General features: G+C 41.9%; 1 protein-coding gene across 6 annotated transcripts in view; it reads right to left on the bottom strand.

The window, feature by feature from the left end:
- Positions 1-22,313, bottom strand: part of hmcn1 (hemicentin 1) — an 87,591-nt gene that overhangs the window by 9,240 nt on the left and 56,038 nt on the right. For all 6 annotated transcript variants that reach the window (XR_011692094.1, XM_071486216.1, XM_071486217.1 and 3 more), the window contains 52 exons: positions 21,898-22,021; positions 21,620-21,721; positions 20,566-20,742; positions 20,172-20,323; positions 19,756-19,879; positions 17,712-17,887; positions 17,401-17,497; positions 16,777-16,899; positions 16,478-16,633; positions 15,684-15,965; positions 15,380-15,547; positions 14,312-14,425; positions 14,057-14,143; positions 13,732-13,923; positions 13,438-13,611; positions 13,226-13,339; positions 12,804-12,949; positions 12,490-12,640; positions 12,001-12,189; positions 11,787-11,900; positions 11,509-11,696; positions 11,192-11,288; positions 10,839-11,000; positions 10,579-10,692; positions 10,272-10,474; positions 9,634-9,715; positions 9,385-9,516; positions 9,079-9,228; positions 8,721-8,880; positions 8,469-8,593; positions 8,182-8,365; positions 7,382-7,479; positions 7,004-7,282; positions 6,629-6,825; positions 6,365-6,446; positions 6,007-6,143; positions 5,775-5,916; positions 5,477-5,621; positions 5,230-5,357; positions 4,978-5,134; positions 4,653-4,774; positions 4,315-4,479; positions 3,728-3,835; positions 2,920-3,057; positions 2,705-2,839; positions 2,315-2,584; positions 1,924-2,114; positions 1,537-1,750; positions 1,283-1,417; positions 977-1,167; positions 793-874; positions 283-552 (listed from right to left, as the gene is read on the bottom strand). Coding sequence is in view for 5 of the 6 variants with exons in the window: in XM_071486216.1 (XP_071342317.1) it covers positions 283-552; positions 793-874; positions 977-1,167; positions 1,283-1,417; positions 1,537-1,750; positions 1,924-2,114; positions 2,315-2,584; positions 2,705-2,839; positions 2,920-3,057; positions 3,728-3,835; positions 4,315-4,479; positions 4,653-4,774; positions 4,978-5,134; positions 5,230-5,357; positions 5,477-5,621; positions 5,775-5,916; positions 6,007-6,143; positions 6,365-6,446; positions 6,629-6,825; positions 7,004-7,282; positions 7,382-7,479; positions 8,182-8,365; positions 8,469-8,593; positions 8,721-8,880; positions 9,079-9,228; positions 9,385-9,516; positions 9,634-9,715; positions 10,272-10,474; positions 10,579-10,692; positions 10,839-11,000; positions 11,192-11,288; positions 11,509-11,696; positions 11,787-11,900; positions 12,001-12,189; positions 12,490-12,640; positions 12,804-12,949; positions 13,226-13,339; positions 13,438-13,611; positions 13,732-13,923; positions 14,057-14,143; positions 14,312-14,425; positions 15,380-15,547; positions 15,684-15,965; positions 16,478-16,633; positions 16,777-16,899; positions 17,401-17,497; positions 17,712-17,887; positions 19,756-19,879; positions 20,172-20,323; positions 20,566-20,742; positions 21,620-21,721; positions 21,898-22,021 (7,945 nt within the window). In the remaining variant the exon portion in view is untranslated. The remainder of the gene's footprint in view (positions 1-282; positions 553-792; positions 875-976; positions 1,168-1,282; positions 1,418-1,536; positions 1,751-1,923; positions 2,115-2,314; positions 2,585-2,704; positions 2,840-2,919; positions 3,058-3,727; positions 3,836-4,314; positions 4,480-4,652; positions 4,775-4,977; positions 5,135-5,229; positions 5,358-5,476; positions 5,622-5,774; positions 5,917-6,006; positions 6,144-6,364; positions 6,447-6,628; positions 6,826-7,003; positions 7,283-7,381; positions 7,480-8,181; positions 8,366-8,468; positions 8,594-8,720; positions 8,881-9,078; positions 9,229-9,384; positions 9,517-9,633; positions 9,716-10,271; positions 10,475-10,578; positions 10,693-10,838; positions 11,001-11,191; positions 11,289-11,508; positions 11,697-11,786; positions 11,901-12,000; positions 12,190-12,489; positions 12,641-12,803; positions 12,950-13,225; positions 13,340-13,437; positions 13,612-13,731; positions 13,924-14,056; positions 14,144-14,311; positions 14,426-15,379; positions 15,548-15,683; positions 15,966-16,477; positions 16,634-16,776; positions 16,900-17,400; positions 17,498-17,711; positions 17,888-19,755; positions 19,880-20,171; positions 20,324-20,565; positions 20,743-21,619; positions 21,722-21,897; positions 22,022-22,313) is intronic.

Here is a 22,313-nt window from a genome sequence, read left to right as displayed (position 1 = left end):
TGAAAAACAAATAAATCCACATTAACATAAAGTATAATTTGCCATTTGGTCAGGCTGGGTGTTTTGTTTCCTTTTACTTTCTTCTTAGAAGATACAGAAGATAAACATACAGAGGACGAGTAAGTCTTTTGCATCGACTTCTTATTGAATTTGCTCTCTGTGATTGTGATGCAGTGGAATAAACAACGCCCTCTTGACCTTGTACATTTTAACTACACTTGTTACCTTGAGGCTGACTCAAAAATATGGTGCAATTAAAAAGAACCATAATGTACAGCTCACCTCGTACAGTTAGAGTGACCCTGACCAGTACAGATCCAAGTAGGTTTCTGGCCACACATTCATATTCAGCCGTGTCCTCCTTCTGGGCACTGCTGATCCTGAGGGTGCCATTGGACAGGGTGGAGAAGCGGTCGATGCCCAGCACCGGGCGGCCCTGGCGAGACCACTCTATCATGGGTGTAGGCTCACCGTCTGCCTGACAGTTGAGCACAAGTGTGGTACCGGCGTCCACCACTGTCTCAACTGGCTCCACGATGATGGTGGGTGCACCTGGAAGTAGAGGGGTGGTACCATGTGATCTAACATTTAACGAGGAATTCCACTTAATTCACACATCAGAATCAGACATAGGGAGAAAATGATCCCTGATTATGTTACTACATTTTTTTAAAAAGCAATATTAAGTCACTGGAGAACTTGTTTACATAATAATAACTTTCACATTCTGTTCATGTAGAAATACCAGTCTTGGTACTAAACAGGACGGACACAGAGCAGACAGACACTTACTCTGCAAGGTAAGTGTGACACTTCTTTCCACCACCCCTGCATCATTTGTTGCCACACACATGTAGTTGCCTGCATCTTCACTCTACAAAATTGAATAAAAAAATATAGTTCATTATCATAATCTTGAGAAATATACATACACTATTAACACATAAAGGGTCTCAGGCTCATTGTGTTTTCCTACCACTGTGCCGTAGATAGCCAGAGAGCCGTTGTCCAGCTGACGGATTCGGTTGTTGATCTGGATGTTTATTCCATTTTTGCTCCACTGGATGGTTGGCAGGGGGTCACCACGAACCTCACAGTTCAGGATGGCATTGCCACCCAGAGGTTCAATCCGGTTGGAGTGAAGATCCCCATCAATGATTGGAGGCTCTGAAGGTAGACAGAAAAAATAATCATAAAAATTTGGCTTGACATTATGGGGTCAAATTATGAGCTAAACAAGTGAAATAAAGAGTCAGAAAGTGTCATGGGAGCGTGGTTTTACCTTTAACATATACAAAGCCCAGTGACTTGATGGTTCCTACACTGTTTTCTGCCACACAGGTGTAAGTGCCAGAATCTTCTTTACTCACTCTCTCTATCACCAGTTCACTGCGGCTGTTCATATGATCATAGTGAACTACAGCATTTACAGAAGGCAGGAAAAGACAATATGAGAAAAACACAGGTAAAAGCATTTATTCTAACAAAGCTACATGTAAAATGAAATTGCTCTGACGGGTGGAAATGTTGCCTCACCTGGTATAACGTTGTTGTTGAGGGCCCATGTGATCCTGGGTGACGGGATGCCACTGACCCCACAGACCAGCAGGAGGCGTTCTCCCTTGTTGAGGGCCACATCTGCAAGCAGCTCAGTGAAGACAGGGTGGGTATGAACCAACAGGGTTACCGTCCGACTGTCCTGCCCGACTGCATTAGTGGCAACACAGGTGTAACTGCCTGCATCATCAGGCTGGTGCAGAGGAGAGATGAGGAGAGACAGAACATGCAGAATGTTTTTTAAATACATCTTTTTGACACAAGACAGGTTTAGCAAGTGCTACATATCATGCATTACTAGCTGAGCTAAATTTAATAGTAAGTAATTTAATAGGTCAATTTCTTGTTGCTCTTTGTTTCTCTTACCTGAGCAATGTCTATAACCAGCTCTCCAGAGGGCAGGATGGTGTACTCCCCTGTGCTTTCACTGAGAGGATTACCATCCTTCTCCCAGGACAGGCTGGGATGAGGGACGCCCTCCGCCACACACACCAGCTGGGCCTGACTGTTTTCCACCACTGCTACCTCCTGCTCTCCACCACGAATGGAAGGAGGGACTGCAAAGGTAAGGGGTTCATTTTTCATGATCACATTAATTCTTTAAAAAGTCTAGTTATGGTTTCCAATTACAGAGGATATAGGTGGCAACATAAACATGCATTTTATAATTTTATATAGTCTGTGAAACACCACAAACATATAGGCGTATGTTGTCTTCAGTAATGTGGTTTTAACAGAGTAAATTGACTGAGCTTACTTTGTACAGTAAGGCTCATCTCAAGGTTGACAGTTCCCGCTGCATTGGCAGCAGTGCATGTGTATCGTCCAGTATCACTGGGTTGGATGAAAGCGATCTGCAGGGAGCCTGAACTGAGAACCCGCTGCCGTACAGATTCTCTCAGCAGCTGCCCGTCTTTATGCCATGTGACAGAGGGAGGAGGGGAGCCGTCGGCCTGGCACTGCAGCGTCACAGAGGAGTCCACTGGTGCCACGTACTTTTGAGTCTCTGAGCTGATCATGGGAGGGACTGCAGGACACAGTGCAAACAGAAATATCACATGCAGTCAGCACATGGCATTACTAGCAAGAGAAGGAATCAACATTAAGACTGACTAATACATGACACTTTACACACATAACCACCTACCTTGCACTTTGAGCTTGGTCTTCCCCAGTGCAGTGCCGGCCGGGTTTTGAGCCACACATATGTATGTACCAGAGTCTGAAACTGAAGCCTTGGAGATCTGCAGACTTCCATTAGGCAGCACTGTGAAACTTCCACCTAGCATAAAGCAAAAAGCATGATGTCATGACTGACTGCTTACAGTCTAACTACTGAAACACACAGACAGGATGAATTACCTGTGGTGGGTATGTTGATGCCCTCCTTCTGCCAGGTGATGGTGGGCCTGGGTGAGCCTGTGGCCCTGCAGGGCAGAGTGATGGGGTTATTGAGGATAACATCCATGGTGGGCGGGTGGGACTGGATCACTGGGAGCTCTGAGGAGGCAGATTGGAAAAGGCTGATGTTCAGGATGATGACAAAATATATAAAAAACTGAAAATAAAAGCAGATTTTACACAGGACTTGGGGCATTAAATTCATACATATAATCACAGATTAAATAAATGCTTTGGCATTTATTTTAGCCTCCTCATGTGGAAAATCCTTAATGATGTTCAGTGTTGAGGAAAGCAATTAGGTTCCTTTCCCACGTGAACATGGAGGATCTGGAATGATGACGTCTGAAGCACAATGTTATACTTGGAGCGTTTCCTAAGCTACCAGAGTCAATTTTCTATGTCAGACACTGGCAAATTGCCAGTTTTGGCTATGTTGTTCAAGATCTAGGAAGATATCTAGACATCTGTCACCACAGCTCCATTAGGAACAAAAGCAGGAACCTTCCTGGACACAGCACACAAATGACTATTTTCTTACTAGATTAACATCCTGCATGGCCAAGTCTCAGGAGCTATACACAATCTGAGCCTGACAAAAAGGTTTTTCTGTATCAGGGACATAGAGTATGTCTAAGTGACAAAAAAACATAACCTAAACAGTTAAAAGATGCCTCTCACTAAATGATAAACAATCCGCGGCAGAAACTACAATATAAAAATCAGTGAAGGTCTGAACTTGATGTATTGTTTCTTTAGTTGTTCTTACCCTGCACTGTGAGTTGTACGTGGCGTTGGGTGGAGCCTGCAGCATTCTTCGCTGTGCATGAGTAGCGTCCGGCATGACTGAGCTCAGCTGCAGTAATCTGTACTGGACCTGAGGACAGATTAACAAAGACCTATCAACAAAATCATCCTTTTAAAATACAAGGCCCCCCTCACTGGACGTTTTGGAATTGTTGGTTCTACTTTTAGTGTGTTTTGGCCTTTACCAAGGTGTTGACATGGTTCAGACTTATGCCTAGGGCTCCAAAGTACTTTGAACACAAAAGTTACTGCTGCCTTATATTCCCCTTTTATGGCACAAAAAAGTTGAGGTAAAAAACACTCTTACATTTCTACCATGTTTTTGCAACGTTTTAGTTGTAAAAGAGTTAAAGAGTTACCCTTCAAAGGAGACCAGGGTTATGAATCCAAAGGGTTGGAGAACAGTAGCCTTTTTATTTTGGGTACATTATTTTCAGGCTTGTGCACAAACATCTGGATGTCTGCTAACAGTTTAATTACAATTACCACAGTCCTCCCTGACAAGTTATAAAATGTTGTCAGGGATGATGTTATTTACATAATTCTGACCTGAGGGCAGGATGCTGTATCCTTGTCCCTCTTTGGGAATCTTCATGCCATCTTTGCTCCAGTGGATCGTGGGCGCAGGGACACCAGATGCAGTACAGGCAATAACCACCGGGGACAGTCTGGTTACAGTTAGCTCTGTGGGTTCATCTGCTATAGATGGAGGGACTGTGGGGAGACAAGAGCGGTCAGAGCAGGTAATTAAAATATGTGATTTTTTTTCCACTGATTGACAAACTGTTTAGAAATGAAAACAAATGTGCAAGATATAAATGACGCAACACTGACAAACACATCATTAGAAGAATTATGAAATTGTTGAGGGACTCTGTATTACTCACCATGGACTGTGAGGTTGATGGATCTGGAGTGCTCCCCTGCCTCATTGGAGACCACACACTCATACACTGCTGTGTCCTCCACTGTGGGAGCAATAACCACCAGGGAGCCTGATGATAGCAATCTGGAAATAATGAAAACCAGATAAAGTTTTTGGAAGTAGATGCACTATAAAGTCCTCCTCTTATGTGCTCAAACAATTTAGAGATTAATTTGGTTTTTGCCGAATAATTATAAAATAATTATAAACCTCAAGATTTGTCTTTTATGTGAAACATTTTTAAGATCTTGAATTAGGAAACAGAGAGGGAGAAAACCTGGATCAACCTGTACATATTCTGGTTCTGGTCAGTATTGAGGGCTCGACCATTTTTCTTCCAGCTGACAGTGGGTTTGGGTATGCCAGTGGCGTCGCAGGACAGGGTGGTCTGAACGTTGACTGTAACCGTTACATTGGTGCGACCGTCGGCGATAGAAGGAGGCACTGAAAGATGAGAAGCAGGGAACATAGATTTACAGGATGACTTTGATTGTGGGTGATGGAGACAATCTTTATTACCCACCATATTTACTACCCACCATAAACCTGCAGATCTACTCTCTTGCGTTGTGTCCCAGCTTGGTTTGTTGCCATGCACAGGTAGCGGCCTGTGTCAGTCACCTGAGCAGAGTGGATGTGTAAAGACCCATCCTCTGCAAACGTGTACCTGCACACATTCATACAAACAGAATTGTATATGTAACATTTGAAACATAATGACAGTAATAGTTGTTTAAGATACAATCAATGACAACAACATCAATACTGTTGGACGTTTGGCTTTACCTGGGGTTGTTTCCTGCCAATATTGCACCATGTTTCCTCCAGGTGACACGAGGCAGTGGGACTCCACTTACAATACACTCAAGCACTGATGGCTGGTTGATGTGTACTGACACTGTTTGGGGGCCGTCCTTGATAGTTGGGGCCACTGAGGAAACAGGTGACAGATTAATTTGTAACTGTGATCAATACCTGTCTATAGTAATTTGAGGAGGGAAAGGAAAGAGACAAATCTTCCTCTTCAGTACTATAAGTATGGATATATCTCTATATGTTCAGTAGTTACAGATAAAAGCTGTACCATTGACCGCCAGGTTAAACTGCCGTGTGGTCTTGCCCGCGATGTTACTCGCCACGCAGGTATACTGAGCTCTGTCGCTAAGCTCAGCCATGTTGATCTGTAAGTAGCGGCCAGCAGACAGAATCCGCACTCGGGCAGAGGCCTAAAGAAAGATTAAAGTTATTTGTGAATAAACGTCAAGAGAAGTTGTGCGTTTTATGGATAGTTGTTTGTTTTTTGTTAGTTTTCTCACCTGCAGTGGTTGGCCATCTTTGAGCCAGGTCAGAGTTGGAGGTGGGACAGCATCAGATTTGCACTCGAGAGTCATCTGTCTGTTCTGCAGGACGGATATATTCTGAGGCGTGCTCTCTCCCGCGATGTTAGGGGGGACTAATACGGACCAGACAGAGAGAGGCGCAAGTACATTGTACTCACTTTAAAGATCTTATCTTTATCTATTTTCTGATAAAGCATAACAGAGAAAATAAAATAATTTAGTTAACTAAGTAGAGTATGACTGAATCTTCCTTTTCTATACATGTAATATATGTAATAGCCTGCAAGCCATTCACTGTTTCCAAAACATGATGTACAGTGAACATGTTACCCACCATGCACTCGAACCTGGAACTCCCTGTCATCATCTCCTGCTGGACTGTTGGCTAAGCAGCTGTACCTGCCTGTGTCCTCCAACTGAGCACGAGTGTAAAAAAGTGGGAGAAAATGTGTAAGAAGTAAAAAGACACAAACTGCTTATGTTACCATAGATAGTACTGTATGTAATGTAAGGTTCCCATGTTTTATGCAAAAATGATTTAAGTAATATTAAAGTTATGTGAAATGGGATTTCACTGTAACAATGCCCGGTCACTGACCTGTGCTGAGGCCACACGGAGCATTTCTCCTCCCCGGAGGAGGCGCAGGCTGTCCGTCTGTGGGAGTGGGCGTCCATCCTTCAGCCAGGTCAGAGAGGGCGTGGGGATACCTGAGGCCTCACACTGAAGCTCCAGAACATTATTAACCACCACAGATACTTCTTCTGATAAACCTGAGCCTTTGATCCGTGGAGGGTCTGAACAAGAAGATGACAACAACATGCAAATTTGTACAATACAGGAGAGACATCAGCAACAACAGTCATTGCTGAGTATTGTGAATAATTATTTATTTTAGGATACCAACTAAGCCTATGTCTTTCGACAAATGACACCTACAGGAAGTCAGCATTTCTTTCCACGCTTCATACTCACCCAGAACTTTCAGGTGGAAGTGGCGGCTTGCTTGACCAGCAGTGTTGTTAGCCACACAGGTGTAGCGTCCTGTGTCATTGACCCGGGCCTGGATGATCTGTACAGTGGTATTCAGGTTGAAGAATCTGAGGTGAGAGTCAGGAACTAGAGTCAATCCCTCTTTGATCCAGGACACAGTGGGGGTCGGGGTCCCATCAGCAATACACAACAGAGACACCAAATTTCCTCTGACTACAGTTACATCCTCTGTGCTCCCTGCTCCATCCAGACCAGGAGGGACTGAGGAGAGTAACGAAAGATACAGTTGATTATCGTTCTTTGCCAAACAGAAGGAAGGTGTTTGATTTTTTTACATGTGAGTATTGTTTTCATACTCACCATACACCTGTAGGTTATAATGTCTGTTGTCCACTCCTGCCCTGTTTGATGCAACGCAGGTGTAGGTGCCACCATCAGACACCTGTGTTCGTGTAATCCTGACAGATACAAAATGGTACAACATATAAGTATCCTGATACCCTGTAAGTACTATATAGATACCATTTATTAGTTACTAATTGTCTGATAGGAAATTTAGATTTGTTTCATCTCTAAATGTAACATTTTTTATGTTATAACACAAACATTTTGTAATGCAACCCAATCAATTTAGGCAGCTATCACACTGATTCAAAACTAAAAAAAAAACTCAAAAAAACCTTTAAATAGTAAATTCATTTATGAAAACAGAACTGCACAATTAAGATTTTCTTGCAGGCTTTAACAGCCAAAGAGAGACAAATATTTACATTTACATTTACATCTACTCATTTTCTTTAATCCAAAGCAACCAAGTGAGGGACAACACTAAAGCTTCCTATATACCTATATAATACATCTACTAAGTACTATGTACTACATGTAGGTAAAGAGGTGCACTGAACGTGCATAGAAAGTGTTAGTTAGGCATGTTAGGGTGTTAGAGGAGTTAGGAGAGGATTATTGTGACCTTGGATGCAGTAAGAGATGAAGGGATGATTTTGATGTTGATATCATGATGGATGACTACAATACATATTATTTTTTAATCATTTCAAATAAAAATGTCTGACCACCATTCCCCATACATAAACACAAGAAGTTGTTTTCAATGCATCATCATGTTACAACCTCCTCTTGCACCCTGTCCACTGACCTACCGGAGCACCTGTCCAGCAGAGAGGAGCCGTATGTGGGAGGAGACTGGCAGCGGGAGGCCATTTCTCAGCCAGTTGAGTTGAGGAGGAGGGGAGCCGGTAGCAACACACTCAATGTTGACAGAACTGTCCAGAACTGTGGTCAGCTCCTCAACTGTCTCAGTGCTGCCGTCTATCACAGGAGGCACTAAGAGAACAAACAGAGAGTAAGGTCGGGGATGGAAAAATGAACTCTTCCTCCCTTCATTATTAGAATTTGAATTAAATAGTTTAATTTGAATTAAACCCACCATACACATTTAGATTGAATATCCTGTCCTCTTCTCCTGCAGTGTTGCTGGCCACACAGGTGTACTTGCCACTGTCAGTGGTCTGAGCTCTGATCACAGTGAGTGAGCTGCCATCTGGACTGATCCTGAACACAAAGGCAACATTATATTATCATTATGATTATTATAACATCGCTTATCACTGGATTGACTGACAATAAATCCATAATTTTATTCTTTTTTGATTTTTTTTGATGGCAAGCTTTACTGTACCTGAGGCCTTTGTTTCCTGCATTATTGATAACTTCCCCATCCTTCAACCACTGGATGGTTGGAGTCGGGGTTCCCTGGACTCGACAGACAAGCTGGATGCTTTCATTTAGCAGAACTCCCATCTCACTGGGCAGCTCTGATCCAGAGATACTGGGAGGGACTAAAAGAAAATAACTGATGTTAGTGACAAATCATTTACCTGGTAGGTTAGCACACAAGTTACGTATAAATTGGATGTGGTAACAATGATATACCAACTTGACAACCTTGTCAAGATAAGTTTGACAAGAATTTGATGGAACATATGGCTTTTCTGGAGAGTAATACACTTTAGGTGGAGACCTGAACGTGCATGTACCTTGTATGGTGAGGTGGTAGCTCTTGCGTGCTTTTCCCTCCACGTTGGAGGCCAAACACGTGTATGTGCCACTGTCAGAAAGCTGTGACCGTGCAATCTGAAGCTTGCTGCCCCCTGAGAAGATGTGCATCTCCAGAGACTCTGAATTCTCTAAAGACACATGAAGTTCATACGATTAATATTAAATTAAATGACACTGGCAAAGGTACTGTACCCAGTTATATTACAGACACATGACGAATCTCCTTTCCTAGGAGGACAGTACCTACAGTCCACCTCTCTTAAACCCAAATCATGCAGGCATACCTATGGGTCTTCCATTCTTCAGCCAAGTGAGGCTGGGAGGAGGGATACCAGTAGCATCACAGGAAAATGTGACTGGGTTACTGATGGTTTCCACCACACTCTCCTCTGCTGGGCCATCGATACTGGGAGGTACTGCGGAGTGAGAGACAGAGATTTCTCTAAAATATTTTAAGTGTTAAGTCTTGTTTCTAAATATGTTTTTTATGAATTTTCTGAGATTTGAATACATAAATATCTCAAATTTGCTACCATAAATATTCAGGTGGAAGTTCTTGTCCACCTGACCAGCAACATTGGTGGCCTTGCAAACATACTGTCCTGTGTCAGACACCTGAAAAACAGAGGTGACATGTAAGGCAGATGTACAAAAAAACATCATATATGTGAAAGGATTTTTCCTTCTTTAAGTATTTCTACTTCATTTCTAGGTCTAGGGTGTGTGGATTTCTCCATGGACTGAGGGCTTTGAAACTTTCACAGTGTTAATGTAGCACCTAGACCTGCTTTATTATAAAAGAAGAAATGAACATCTCAGTTCTTCCAGTATGGGACCTTTAAGACACCACCTGAAGCTCCTGAAACCTCTTTCACCAGGAGTTCACCAGCTCACAGATTTCCATCACATATAATCAATCAAGCTTTTGCCTTCAGGCTTCTACGGGGAGATGATTTAATTTTACTTGAGAAGTGGTAGTTACTATGGCTGAGGTGACAAAGACAAGAGTGGCTCATGCAAAAACTTCAATCAAAGCAAAGAACAAGGAAAAAAAAACATTGCAGTAATGGCCATACTGCTTGATTTGACATGTGATTGCTGAAAGACGGTGCTGAAAAATAAAACTGATAGAAAACAAGGGGCAGACAACTTGGTATCCATCATGTCTCACCTCTGAGCCTTTGATCTCAAGCATCTGTCCCTCTGCCAGGATGTGCAGGTTGGCTGATTCTGTCACCACCCGGCCGTTCTTGTACCAGGTGATGGTGGGAGGAGGTACAGCGTTGGACTCACACTCCAGGGTTACTGATTTCCCTACAAGCACATTCACCACCACAGGAGAGTCCCCACTACTGTCCCGGATACTGGGAGGAACTGGAAGACCCAAGGGACAGAAGAACATTTAGCTTATGAAGTAAAACTAGAGGCTAAAGTCAGGCGCTCAGTGTATAACACACACAGCGCAGATGTAAACTGACCAAAAACTGTGAGATAGATGTGTTTGTAAGCCTCTCCTGCTGCGTTCATGGCCACACAGCTGTACTTTCCTCCATCAGATACTTTTGCCTTCAGAATCTGTAGCGTACGACCACCTGAAGGCACAAATGGACACACAGACGCTGTAATTAGTCTTTTCTACTATATATCCTGTTTATTCATTTACTGGCTTGTTACCTTTTTAATTCTAAATGTTTCAAATGAGACCCTGCAGTTGCAGATTACTCCAAGCCTGCAGTACCTGGCATGATGAGTGCATTGGTGTTGCCTTGAATGGGGCCCCTATCATTTAGCCAACTCAAGGTGGGAGGGGGGAAACCAGTTGCTTCACAAGATAGAGACACAAAGTTGTTCACCACCACTGTCACATTCTCAGGACTCAGGCCGATAATGGTGGGAGGCACTGAAAGGAAAAAAGCACCAACATTCAAAATGGCAAACAGTATTATTTCAGTGATCTTAGAGAAAAAAAGACTTCATTAACTTGTCAGGTCGTCTACATGACATGAACATGTAGAACTATTTTTAATTTTGTTTATCTTTTCACAAATTCAACAAAGTAAGGGAATTTTTCAGAATGTCCACATGACTCACCATGAACATTGAGATTAAAGGATTTTTCTGCGCTTCCAGCCACATTGTCAGCCACACACATGTAGCGCCCTGTGTCAGACACCTGAGCAGTTGACACCTGAAAGATGGAGAAATATATACTCAGTAAGTTAAATTAGAAAAGTATATATATGAAACTGAACATTAAGGTTATAAAAACTGAAGTGGACAATGTCTCAACAAAATTAAAATATTATAGGTAGTATTTACTGCAGAGTAAAGGGGCTGAACAGGCTATTTAACCTAATATTTAGTTTGAATGCACAAATAGCTTAATGACTGTACTTCCTGGTTGTTACCTGAAGTGTTCTCCCATTGGACAAGATTCTATGCGGACCGTGAGAGCTGATTGGCTGGTTGTCCTTAAACCAGGTTATCTTGGGGGCTGGGTTTCCATCCACATGACATTCCAGTTGGGTAGTTTTGTTGACCAGGACTGTGACCTCATCAGGTAAGTCGCTGTCTGTTCCCCGTATGGTTGGAGGCACTGGTGCAGCAAAGAAATACAAAGTGAGAGACTTTTCCCCAGCTCCGCTAAACTAACTGACACTTGTACCATTAAAGTGTTTTTACTCACATAGCACTCTAACATCATACTGAATAGAGTCCTCTCCTGCTTCATTGACAGCCACACATGTGTATCTGCCTGTATCTTCAGCCTGTGCCCTGGGAATCTGTAACACTCGCCCACCTGAGAATAAAACAGTAAAAGATTAATAAGAACACATCACATATGAACACACGTCTGTCTTGTTCCCTCTCTTTCTTTCTGTTTTCTTTTTCTGTCTCACCTGGCATGATCAGAACTTTGTCATTGGAGGTCAGTAGTTGTCCATCTTTGTACCAGGTAAGTGTAGGAGGAGGGACAGCATTAGTCTCACAGTACAGTGAGACAGGATTGTTGAGTATCACATCCCGAACATCCCCTCCAAAGCCTGGGGGAGACAGGGTATCACCAGGCCTCCTGAAATTAGGTGGTACTGAGAAGAGGGAAACAAAAGAGAGGAAAGAATGTTTAAACCTTTCTTTGAGCATTCTGGGAAATTTTATTTTGTAGTGTGATTGGAAACACAAGTGTGTACGGTTCTGGATCTCAGAGGATCTTTATTCACAAAACTTAAAAAAAAACAATGGAATTAAAAGTTTTAAAAGTAGATATTAATCATTTTCACTATGCAGTTTTCAATTAAGTACAAAATAAAACACAGGAATACTCTTTAAACCCATGAAATGCACAAATAGTCTCAGTTAACACATTTGCATCAGTCAACCCAGTTCACCTTGTATATTTACATCAAAGTCCTTCTCATCCTCTCCAGCTATGTTAGTGGCTACGCAGGTGTAGCGCCCAGTGTCTGACACCTGAGCATGTTTGATCTGAACAATACGACCGTTGGCTGTAATGGACACGTGGTTGTCTGCCCGCAAGATCTGTGGAGGAAAAGAGGCATCAGAGAGAATCCAAGTAACTTTTTAAGGTTATTTTAAATATATAAACGTTTCCTTTTTTATGCAATCATATCTACAATAGAAAATATCCTACTAATTAGCAGACTGATTTCAAAACATCAGATACAGGAGGCGGAATATCTACCTGTCCATCCTTGTACCACTGCAGTGCTGGGGTAGGAAAGGCCTCAGCTGCACACTCCAGGGTCAGTGTGCTGTTGACCTTAATTTTGACCTCTTTGGGGGCCAGTCCTTCCCCTGGGATATCATTTTTATTTATCTGTGGGGGGACTGGAGTGAAAAAAGCATTACATCATTATAGGTATGGTATATATATGCATTTTAATTTTTTTAGTTAATTTATCAACAGATTAAATCATATCAGTGTTTTTAAAGACCATTACTTAAAAGCATGTACAATACGTTATGTAGAACTGACATTTGCCAAATAAAAAAGCCCTTAACTATATTGTGTCGTCATTGCCAGGGATGATACAGCATGTTTCAAAGACATGGGATACTTCAACAGACAAATACTGAAAAAAACCTACAACCAAGTCATCTCACCATAAACCTTGACCTCATAGTGCTTCAGTGTCTCTCCAGCCTCATTAGTGGCCACACAGGTGTATCTCCCAGCATCCTCTTCTTTAGCATTAAGAATCTGCAGGGTTCTCCCACCTGTAAAAGAACAGGTGATGAATGACAGACACCATATGTTGCTGTTGTATCTCCTCTGTTCATTTCAACTCTTTTGTTATGAACGTGAGATCTCAAACCTGGAAGCACCCGGACATTGCGGCTGGACTCAAACGGAGTGCCGTCTTTGAGCCAAGTGATCAGAGCAGGAGGGTAGGACTGGACTTCACACACGAGGGAGGTGGGGCTGCTCAAAGTTACTGTCACCTCCTCCGCAGAACCATCAGGACCCGACCCAGCAATGGTGGGAGAAACTGGCAAGAAAAGGACAGGAATAAAAATCAATCAAATTAAGAATGTCACTGTAATCCAGCTCTAATAATCGGATTCATTTGTGAAACATTTTGAAATGGATTAAAGAGTTGTCTCTGTACCCAGGACATTGAGGTTGAAATGCCGACTGCGATCCCCTGCGCTGTTAGACGCCAGGCAGCTGTACCTGCCAGTGTCTGCAACTTGGGCACCAGAGATTTGGAGGAAACGGCCGTGGGACAAAACTTGGTGGCGTCTGTCAGGCACCAGCGGCTGTCCATCCTTCAGCCATTTAATCTCTGGTACAGGGTTACCTGGGAAATCATTAAGGTATGTTTATATTGGCATTATATAGTGATTTAATGTAATAAATGTGAAGAATTAACCAAGACATTTCTCATTAACAGAGCTAATATATATGTACAATGTGTAAATAATGTCACTTACCTGATGCCTCACAGGTGAGAGTAATGTTGTGTTTCTCCTTGACTTTAGTATCCACCACAGTTCCCTCGTTCACAATGCTCGGTGGAACTGTTGAATTAGACTAAAAATCAATTAAATGGTTCTCACTCTCTTCCACTGTTCATCACATCTCTTCAAGCTGATGTTAAATGAGATGGAAGGTTCTAAACATAAATAACTTTATGATGATCTGTACAGTGCCTTTCATGTGATACTGGACATTCACTATGTCTTTACCAAGGATGTCGATGTCAAAGTTCTTCCTTTCCTCTCCGGCACTGTTAGACACAATACAGGTGTATCTCCCAGCATCCTCTACTGCAGCATGCATTAGACGTAGGCTTCGTCCTCCTAGGGATTAAACAGGAATAAATCTATTTTATCTATTTATCTATTGTTATCATGGTATATATATTCCTGCCCTTTTTTCACATCCTTTGGATGTGTAAACAACATTTTAAGCTTGTTGAAAGGAAATCACCTCTCTCTGAAAAGTGGGATCAATTAACAGAAAGAATTTGGACTCACAGCTGTTAAAACATTTAGACGCCGGTTTAGAGAATCAAAACTAAACATGTCTGTACGTGGAAACAGCTTTCTTTTTTTTTTTTAAAAAAAAAAACAGGGTTTATGAGAATCTCCTGAGCAAACAACTAACAAAGAATGGCACAATATGAATTCTGCAACACACTCAATTAATCCTCTCTGCTACATCGTCCACATAATCGACGGACCTAACCATGAACCTTCCCCTGCGACTACACAGAGATTATCATCTCTCAAACAGCATATTTCTGAAAAATTGAACTAATTTGATTTGCAAATAATCCTCATTATCATAAGCTCACATACAAAAGTCAAAAAACAAATGTAACTACATGGCAGAGGATGGTGCTTGTATTTCTGTACAAGCAATTTAGGTAGTATGCTAAAGTTCACGGGCCACAGGATCTTTTGGAAGCACCCAGTATGTCTTGCGAAATGTTTAAAAACATAATTCAGAATAATTGCTCCTGTTTGTCTTCTTTCACAGATCTGTCTGTTGAGTTTGGCTCCAGTTGCAACGATCCCATTACATCTTATTACTGGTGATGTATTGCAACTGCTTGGCCTTTAAACCTAGATGGGAAGTAACATTCATCATTTGTATCCAAGGGCGTTTGCTTTCCCTGAGTGTGTTCCTTCATGAAATGGACAAGGAGGCCAAGGGAGAAAATCTGAAAACCTTTTTTTTTTTTTTTTTAAGTTTTTAAAGAACTTCTCCACAATATTAGAGAAAGCTCACAAAATCCAACAGGAACTCACCGGAGAGGATGCGCACTGAGCTGGTAGCTTTGATTGGCCGACCATCCTTCAGCCAGGTAATGGCAGGGAGAGGGATGCCAGAGGCCTCGCAGTTCAGAGCAACTGGGTTCTTCACAACAACACTCACATTTTCTGGCAACTGTACCTGACCAATTATACTTGGTGGAACTGAATGGAGAAGAGAGAATGAGGGAAATGAAAAAGTAAGACCTCAGGATAGACTGTAAGTCTCCAAATTGAAGACTGATGATTAAAAAAACATTGAAGCCAAGACCTAGCTTGTTAAACAGTTGATAGTTCATACCGTGTACACTGATGTCATACTTGCTGTCAGCCTGCCCTGCCACATTAACAGCAATGCAGGTGTAGCGCCCCGTGTCTGACACCTTAGCATCTTTAATCTGCAGCAGCCTTCCTTCGTTCAGGACCTTAGCGCCGTGCTGGCCTGTTATAGGCCGTCCATCTTTCAGCCATGTGACAGCTGGTCGTGGCACGCCCTCCGCAGCACATTGTAGGGTCACATCCCCTCCTTTTGTCACAGTAACATCATCGTTGTCGTCCTCGCTGCGTCTGATGGAAGGCCGTACTGAAGTGAGAAAAGCAGGTGAGTTGGCATACATTCTCCCCCAGCAGCTGCTTTGCACTTATAGCACAGCATACATGTGGTAAGTATATGTTGTCAACAGTCCTGCATTAGTTTAATAACTTTTAACTGTGTGCGACATAGAGATAAACCTTTCAGTCAAACTGTCAGTCATTGCGTTAGTGGATGTTGCATGTTACAAGCAAGAATTTGTAAGTTTCATGCCTCTTTTGATTGTTCAGGTTGAAGTAAGTCTTTTTGTGTCTTTTTCTAAAGGAAGTCATTTTGTTTTTATGTCTTTTTGTGGACTGTTGCTTCTATTCCTTTCTGTATATGAAGGGATTCTCCACATGTATTCAAAGCAGCTTTATAGTGACTATACCATCCTCTAACTGTTCAGCTTTCTCTGACAGTGCAATTCTCACAGCTGGACGTTTCCTTTTAGTAACAAAAGGCAAAATAACAACTGAAATTACTGCTAAATAGAAGTCACAGATCTGGGGGGCTATATGTACCATAAACCTGCAGGCTGTACTCCTTGGACGTGGTGCCAGCTGCACTGGAGGCTGTGCAGGTGTAGGAGGCTGCATCCGTCCTCTCAGCGCTGGAGATCTGCAGCTGGCGACCTCCTGACAAAACTCTGAGCCGTTGGTCCGACTTGAGCTCAGAACCTGGGACAAAGACAAACATGAAACACAGGTCAGAAGTAGTATAGTGAAAAGTATAATGTCACCCACACAGTCTTCAGTGCATTGTACAATGTCCATATAGCATATTTCTTTTGCTCTTGTTGTCACTTTACGTTGTCACTCACCGTTCTTCCTCCAGGTAAGGCTTGGAGGCGGTATGCCGCTGGACTCGCACACCAGAGTGATGAGACTTCCTTCAATCACTGTCAGAGGCGACACCTCCTCTGATCCGCGGATGCTGGGAGAAACTGTAATAATGACGAGACACCAAAAGGAGGCGCACAAATCTCAGTCAAGCATAGTGTTGAGTTTTCACCTCAGCTTAAAAGTCCAGCAGAGGTTTACGCTGCTTTGACATCACTGTTAGTGAAAATGTAGATGATAAAATGTAAATAGGTCCCTGGACACATACAGCAATATCTAAACACACTCAAATTATGAGGAACAGAAGTTATGCCGAACCATTTCAGCTGAAAAACTGTGGGGGAGAATTAATGTTCAGAAAAGACAGACAACTACAATGTGACTGCACTGGCTTCTCACTATGTTACCGTGGTAACAAACCGGTGCAATCTTTCATAAAGAGTTGTTTCACCTTTGTCAGTGGTCAGTGAACCACTTACAAAATAAGACAGGTAAATATTTTCCTTTTGTCAAAATCCACTTGACAATCACGTTCTGATGCAAAGTTCTTCTTGCTAACAGAATGATAAATAAGTACAAATTCAACAAAAATACAGAAAGCTCACCCCAAACATTGAGGTTGTAGTTCTTCTCTGTTTTGCCGGCAACATTGGTGGCTTCACAGGTATACCTGCCTGAATCCTGCACCTGGGCACTATCGACCTGACAAATGAGATTTGGTAACAATGCACTGACACTTAATTCAAAAGACACTTAACAGGATATTTATAGTAGAAGTATAAAGGTTTTGGATTAGGAGGAACCACAAACACTTGTTACACTGTCACCAAAGTGAGTATTTAATAATATCTCAAAACACTATCACCTTGTACAAAGATTTAGTTTGTCATTTTGTAATCTCTAACTCTGGCTGCACCTTGAGCAAACTCCCATCCGCTGACACAGTCAGACCAGGCTTCCTGAACAGCGGGCGGCCATCTTTGCGCCAGGAGAGGGTAGGTGGAGGGATTGCATCACTCTGGCAGTGCAGCTCCACCGGACGGCCGAGCATCACCGTGGCATTCACCTCCTCCCCCTTGATGTTTGGCGGCACTGTGGCAGACATGAAGACAAGCTACTGAAAACGTTTCTCTGACAGATTATGTCATCAAACATTCATACATACTTACACATTCTTTTACATGAAGTCACTTTGAAACATAGCCCACTAAACCACTCTAAATGCTGTAAACTCTTCTTATTACCTCATAGGTGAAAAGAATAATTGCTTCCTGAGATGCACGGGCTCTATTGAGTTGGGCATCTGGTGCTCTTTAAGTACTAATTCTATGTTGGGCTATGACAGCAGCATTAAACCAGTTCAACATTTTTGTGGTATTAACAATCAGGCTAGCTTCATTTCCAAGAAGTTCATGAAACCTAATCTCTATGGAAATTGCTATCATGCATTGAGATGCATAATGACTCGGAAGTAAACAAAGTCCCACAAGAATATTTTTGGTCCCCTGGGACGATACTAAGTATCATCACTGTCAAAGATGGGCGCTGCTGAGACTGGTTGACTAGATTTCCTACAATTTGAATACTGAGTAGTGGACATGATTCACTTTTGGCACTGAACTTTTTTGGGAGCAAAACACACAGCTGTGAACCACAGACAAGCAAACTGTGGGAAAAACTTTGGTGCAGCAGCTCAGGAAATGTTTGGAGTCCTTCACTCTGAATATGAGTATGTCTGCACTTCTTAAATATAACATCATCTTCAAGAGGCAATTTTGTTCATTTAAGCATCTGCTCATCAGTACTTTATGAGACATTCACCCCGTTTCTGGTGAATCTGGCCTCATCTAGAAAATAACTACGGGCCAATTTCCTCTGCATTATGGTTGTTGGACAGACAGAGGACAAGTCATCGGGGAAGGACAGAAACAGGCCCTCAGCTCAGCATTTGGCCAGACACAGGAAGCTGCTGAAGAATGGTAGCAATTACCCCAACAAATCTGCCTTTATTCCTCTGGACACGCTGTTTTTGATCTTTCTGAGGAAATGCACGTCATGTAGATGTTTGTATTCTGTGCGCTGCGGTGTTCAAATACACATAAAGGCACAGACACACAAAAGCACAGACTTCACAACCCTCTATATGTAAACTACTTGTCTCCTATTACTTCATTGACTTTAGCTTTGAGTAGACTTGTATAACAACTTATGTGCCGTCAAGCTCAGCTCTGTGCAGGAAACTGACAAGGTTTATTGAAATGCTAAACTCAGTGAAATCATACTTCCTCTTCATGCACATGTTTTGCTCAAGGCCTTTTTCAAATATTTTTTCAGTCTTTTCATGTTTTGTGCTGGATCTGGTGTTCTGTTGAGAGACATACTACAGTTGACCATATTAGTTCATTAAATAAGAAGTGGAACAAAAAAAAGACATTAAAGGGAGATTGTGTGCTAAGGAGAGGAATCAGTTCCTGCCAAGAACTTTTAAACTGAGATATTTTACTACTATTTTAAGACCAAAGTTCAAGCTCATTTCAAAGCTTTCAAATACTAAAAGACACTTTTTTATCCAATGCATGACATTATCATAATCTAGTGCAGCAAAAGAGTAGGTCATAAAGATGATAAAAGTTACATCATTGTTGGCTTATAAAACGCTACATCTGTGATCCAAAACACTGGCTAGAAACATGCTGTTACTCATTTTTTAATACTTGGAGAAATACTAGACAAAAACTAAATCTGTGATATTGTTTTCTAATGCTTTTAAAAGTTTATATACATGAATAATGCATCTAAAATAATACAGCGATTTTCAACATATAATACCCAATGTATAAAGGCTATTTTAACAACTACCTAAACTACTTTAAAGTATACTATGTGGCTGAACGTATGTATACGCTATATCTGTACAGTACATTTATGTAACCACTACCGGCAAATGGTGATTTACGCACCGTAAACACGAAGGTCGTACTCTCTGTTTTGTTCTCCTCCAGCATTGACGGCCACACATGTGTATCTGCCTGTGTCGCTGACCTGTGCACTGCTCAGAGACAGCACTCTGCCACCAGACAACACCTGAGAGGGAAACAGAGATCACAGCGCACACCTAAATACACACAAATGGAGCCAATAAAAAACAGACGGAAAAATACCTCTGACAAATGTTGCATGTAACTGTAGGCGTATAATATTTAAGTATAATAAAAAAAAAATTTATGTCACAGTTTAGGGAGACATTAACCCACTCACTAGTTTTATACATTTATGATCTTGTTTTTGGACTTAAGCACATCAAAGTTGCGTGGGAAAAAAATATCTCACTGCTTCATTCAAACATGAATCATTAATTTAGCTCATTCGTCAGCACCTGTATGCCATGTGAGACGCTCGCCACAGGGCTGCCATCTTTGAGCCACGTGAGGCTGGGCAGAGGAACACCGGTGGCCTCACACTCCAGCCTAGCAGCTTCATTCACTACCACAGTTACTGTTCCACCTCGGCTGGAGATGACTGGGGGCACTGTAAGACACAAGACAGGGAAATGGTCAATAATAATTACATACATCTGTGATGGCATTCAGATATAGTGGAATTCAGCAATGCTGCTGGAGTTTTATAGACATTGGATGAGGTGGATAACTTAAGTGCATTTTGACTGTGCGTCATTTAGTCATCTTCTAATTATTGGGAGGCATTCCTGTGATGATTATTTATCTCACAAATCTTTGTGTAAAGTATAAAATGACAGAAAAGTTACCCACCAAACACCTGCAGGCTATGGAATATCTCAGCAACTCCAGCCAGGTTGACCGCAACACATCTGTATATCCCAGCATCAGACAGCTGAGCCCGTTCAATCTCCAGCACCTGGCCACGCTTCAGCAGAGCCACCCCAGCTGCGCTTGTCAGAGGTCGGCCATCTTTGTACCAAGTGATAGCTGAAGCACAAAGGTAATTAAAAGTGTTTGACTCAAAGCAAAAAAATGCATGAATATGACATTTAAAAGACATCAGAAGGGAAAATAAATCAAAATTCAAACATTGTATAATACAAGTAAAATTCAGGTCAGAATAATAGATAGAGCAATAATAGTTGGAGTGCAGCTACAGTTGAAGCAGATCTCTGAATTCTCAGAATTTGTCCCAGATATGTGCTTCATATAAACTTAAATTAGCTTCAAAATGTATTATTTTAATGTTCAGAAAAGTAAGCAAACCATTCACAGGTCTGGAGGGGTTAAAACACAGAAGCAGAGAGAAGTATTTTTCCAATTTTAATGTTTACGCTTCATTGACAAGTAATAGAATTTAATGTTTGACTGTTTGTTGGTTGTGAAATTAGTGAGCACACAGTGATGTTATGAAGATGCAGAAGATTATTATTTATGTGTCATTTTTCATGTTTTTTGTATCTGACAAACAAGAGCTGTACGTTTTTGCTTGGGACAGTGGAGCTTAAACCAGACTTTGGATGAAATATTTTCACAGGTACTGTATAAGATTGTTGGATTGCAACACCTGCTGTAAAAATGTAGAAACAACTCAAAATATTAATTTACACTGGAATGCGACTGTTTATCTGCACTGAACTGCTGCACTGTAAAGCATGTCTAACTGGAGAGAGAGGCAATGGGAAGAAAGTGAAGTTGCCTGTGGGGAGTCATCTGAGATCAATTTTCTGCTGCTCCACTAATGGTCAAAGATAAGGAGAGAAGCAGTATAGCCAATTCGGAAAGAGTGGTGAGGGGAAACTACGCCCTGCAGCCTGTGAGCGAACACAGCAGGGCAGAGGAGGACGTTTGTGAGCTGTCTTACCAGGTAATGGGCTGCCTGTGGCCTTGCACTCGAGCTCAGTGGGAAAGCCTGACAGGATGGTCTGGTTGATGATCTCTCCAGAGTGGGGGATACTGGGAGGCTCTGAGGGACACACAAAGTATTACACACAAGAACAACAATTCGTTAGATGATATTCTCATGTCTCCTCCTAGTCCCTTGGCACAGAACAAAGACAGAAGGATGCATGACAGAAACCAGGGATTAGAGTGAGACAAGGGAAACGCTCAGAGAGAGTGCTGTGTTTATCTTTACGTTACCATGGACACTGAGTCGAATGTGCTGTTGAGCTTCACCAGCTGCATTGGTGGCCAAGCAGGTGTATTTCCCAGAATCCTCTAGTCTTGCCTCTGTGACCTTCAGTGTTCTGCCTGCAGACTCCAGCTGTGACGGATACAAATGTGCACACACACACACACACACACACACACACACACACACACACAAAGTGTATAATACATGTCAGTGTTTGTAAGTTTGTTAAGAGAAACTATTTGTTGTATCTCAAGGTTACAGAGTCACATGACCCAATATGCAGACATTTGCAGGTAAAAACATCACAGATCAAAGTCAAAGCACCACCAATCAATGACTCATTAAAATAAAATAAAAAACTAAGCATGCTAAACTGTTTTTAACTCAAGTAAAACTCAGTGAGAATTAAACATTCTGACAT

Source organism: Trachinotus anak, unplaced genomic scaffold, assembly GCF_046630095.1.
Source record: "Trachinotus anak isolate AG129_WGS33_773 ecotype Australia unplaced genomic scaffold, CSIRO_AGI_Tana_v1 ptg000010l, whole genome shotgun sequence".
NCBI lineage: Eukaryota > Metazoa > Chordata > Actinopteri > Carangiformes > Carangidae > Trachinotus > Trachinotus anak.
This window is presented reverse-complemented; position numbering and strand designations above follow the sequence as displayed.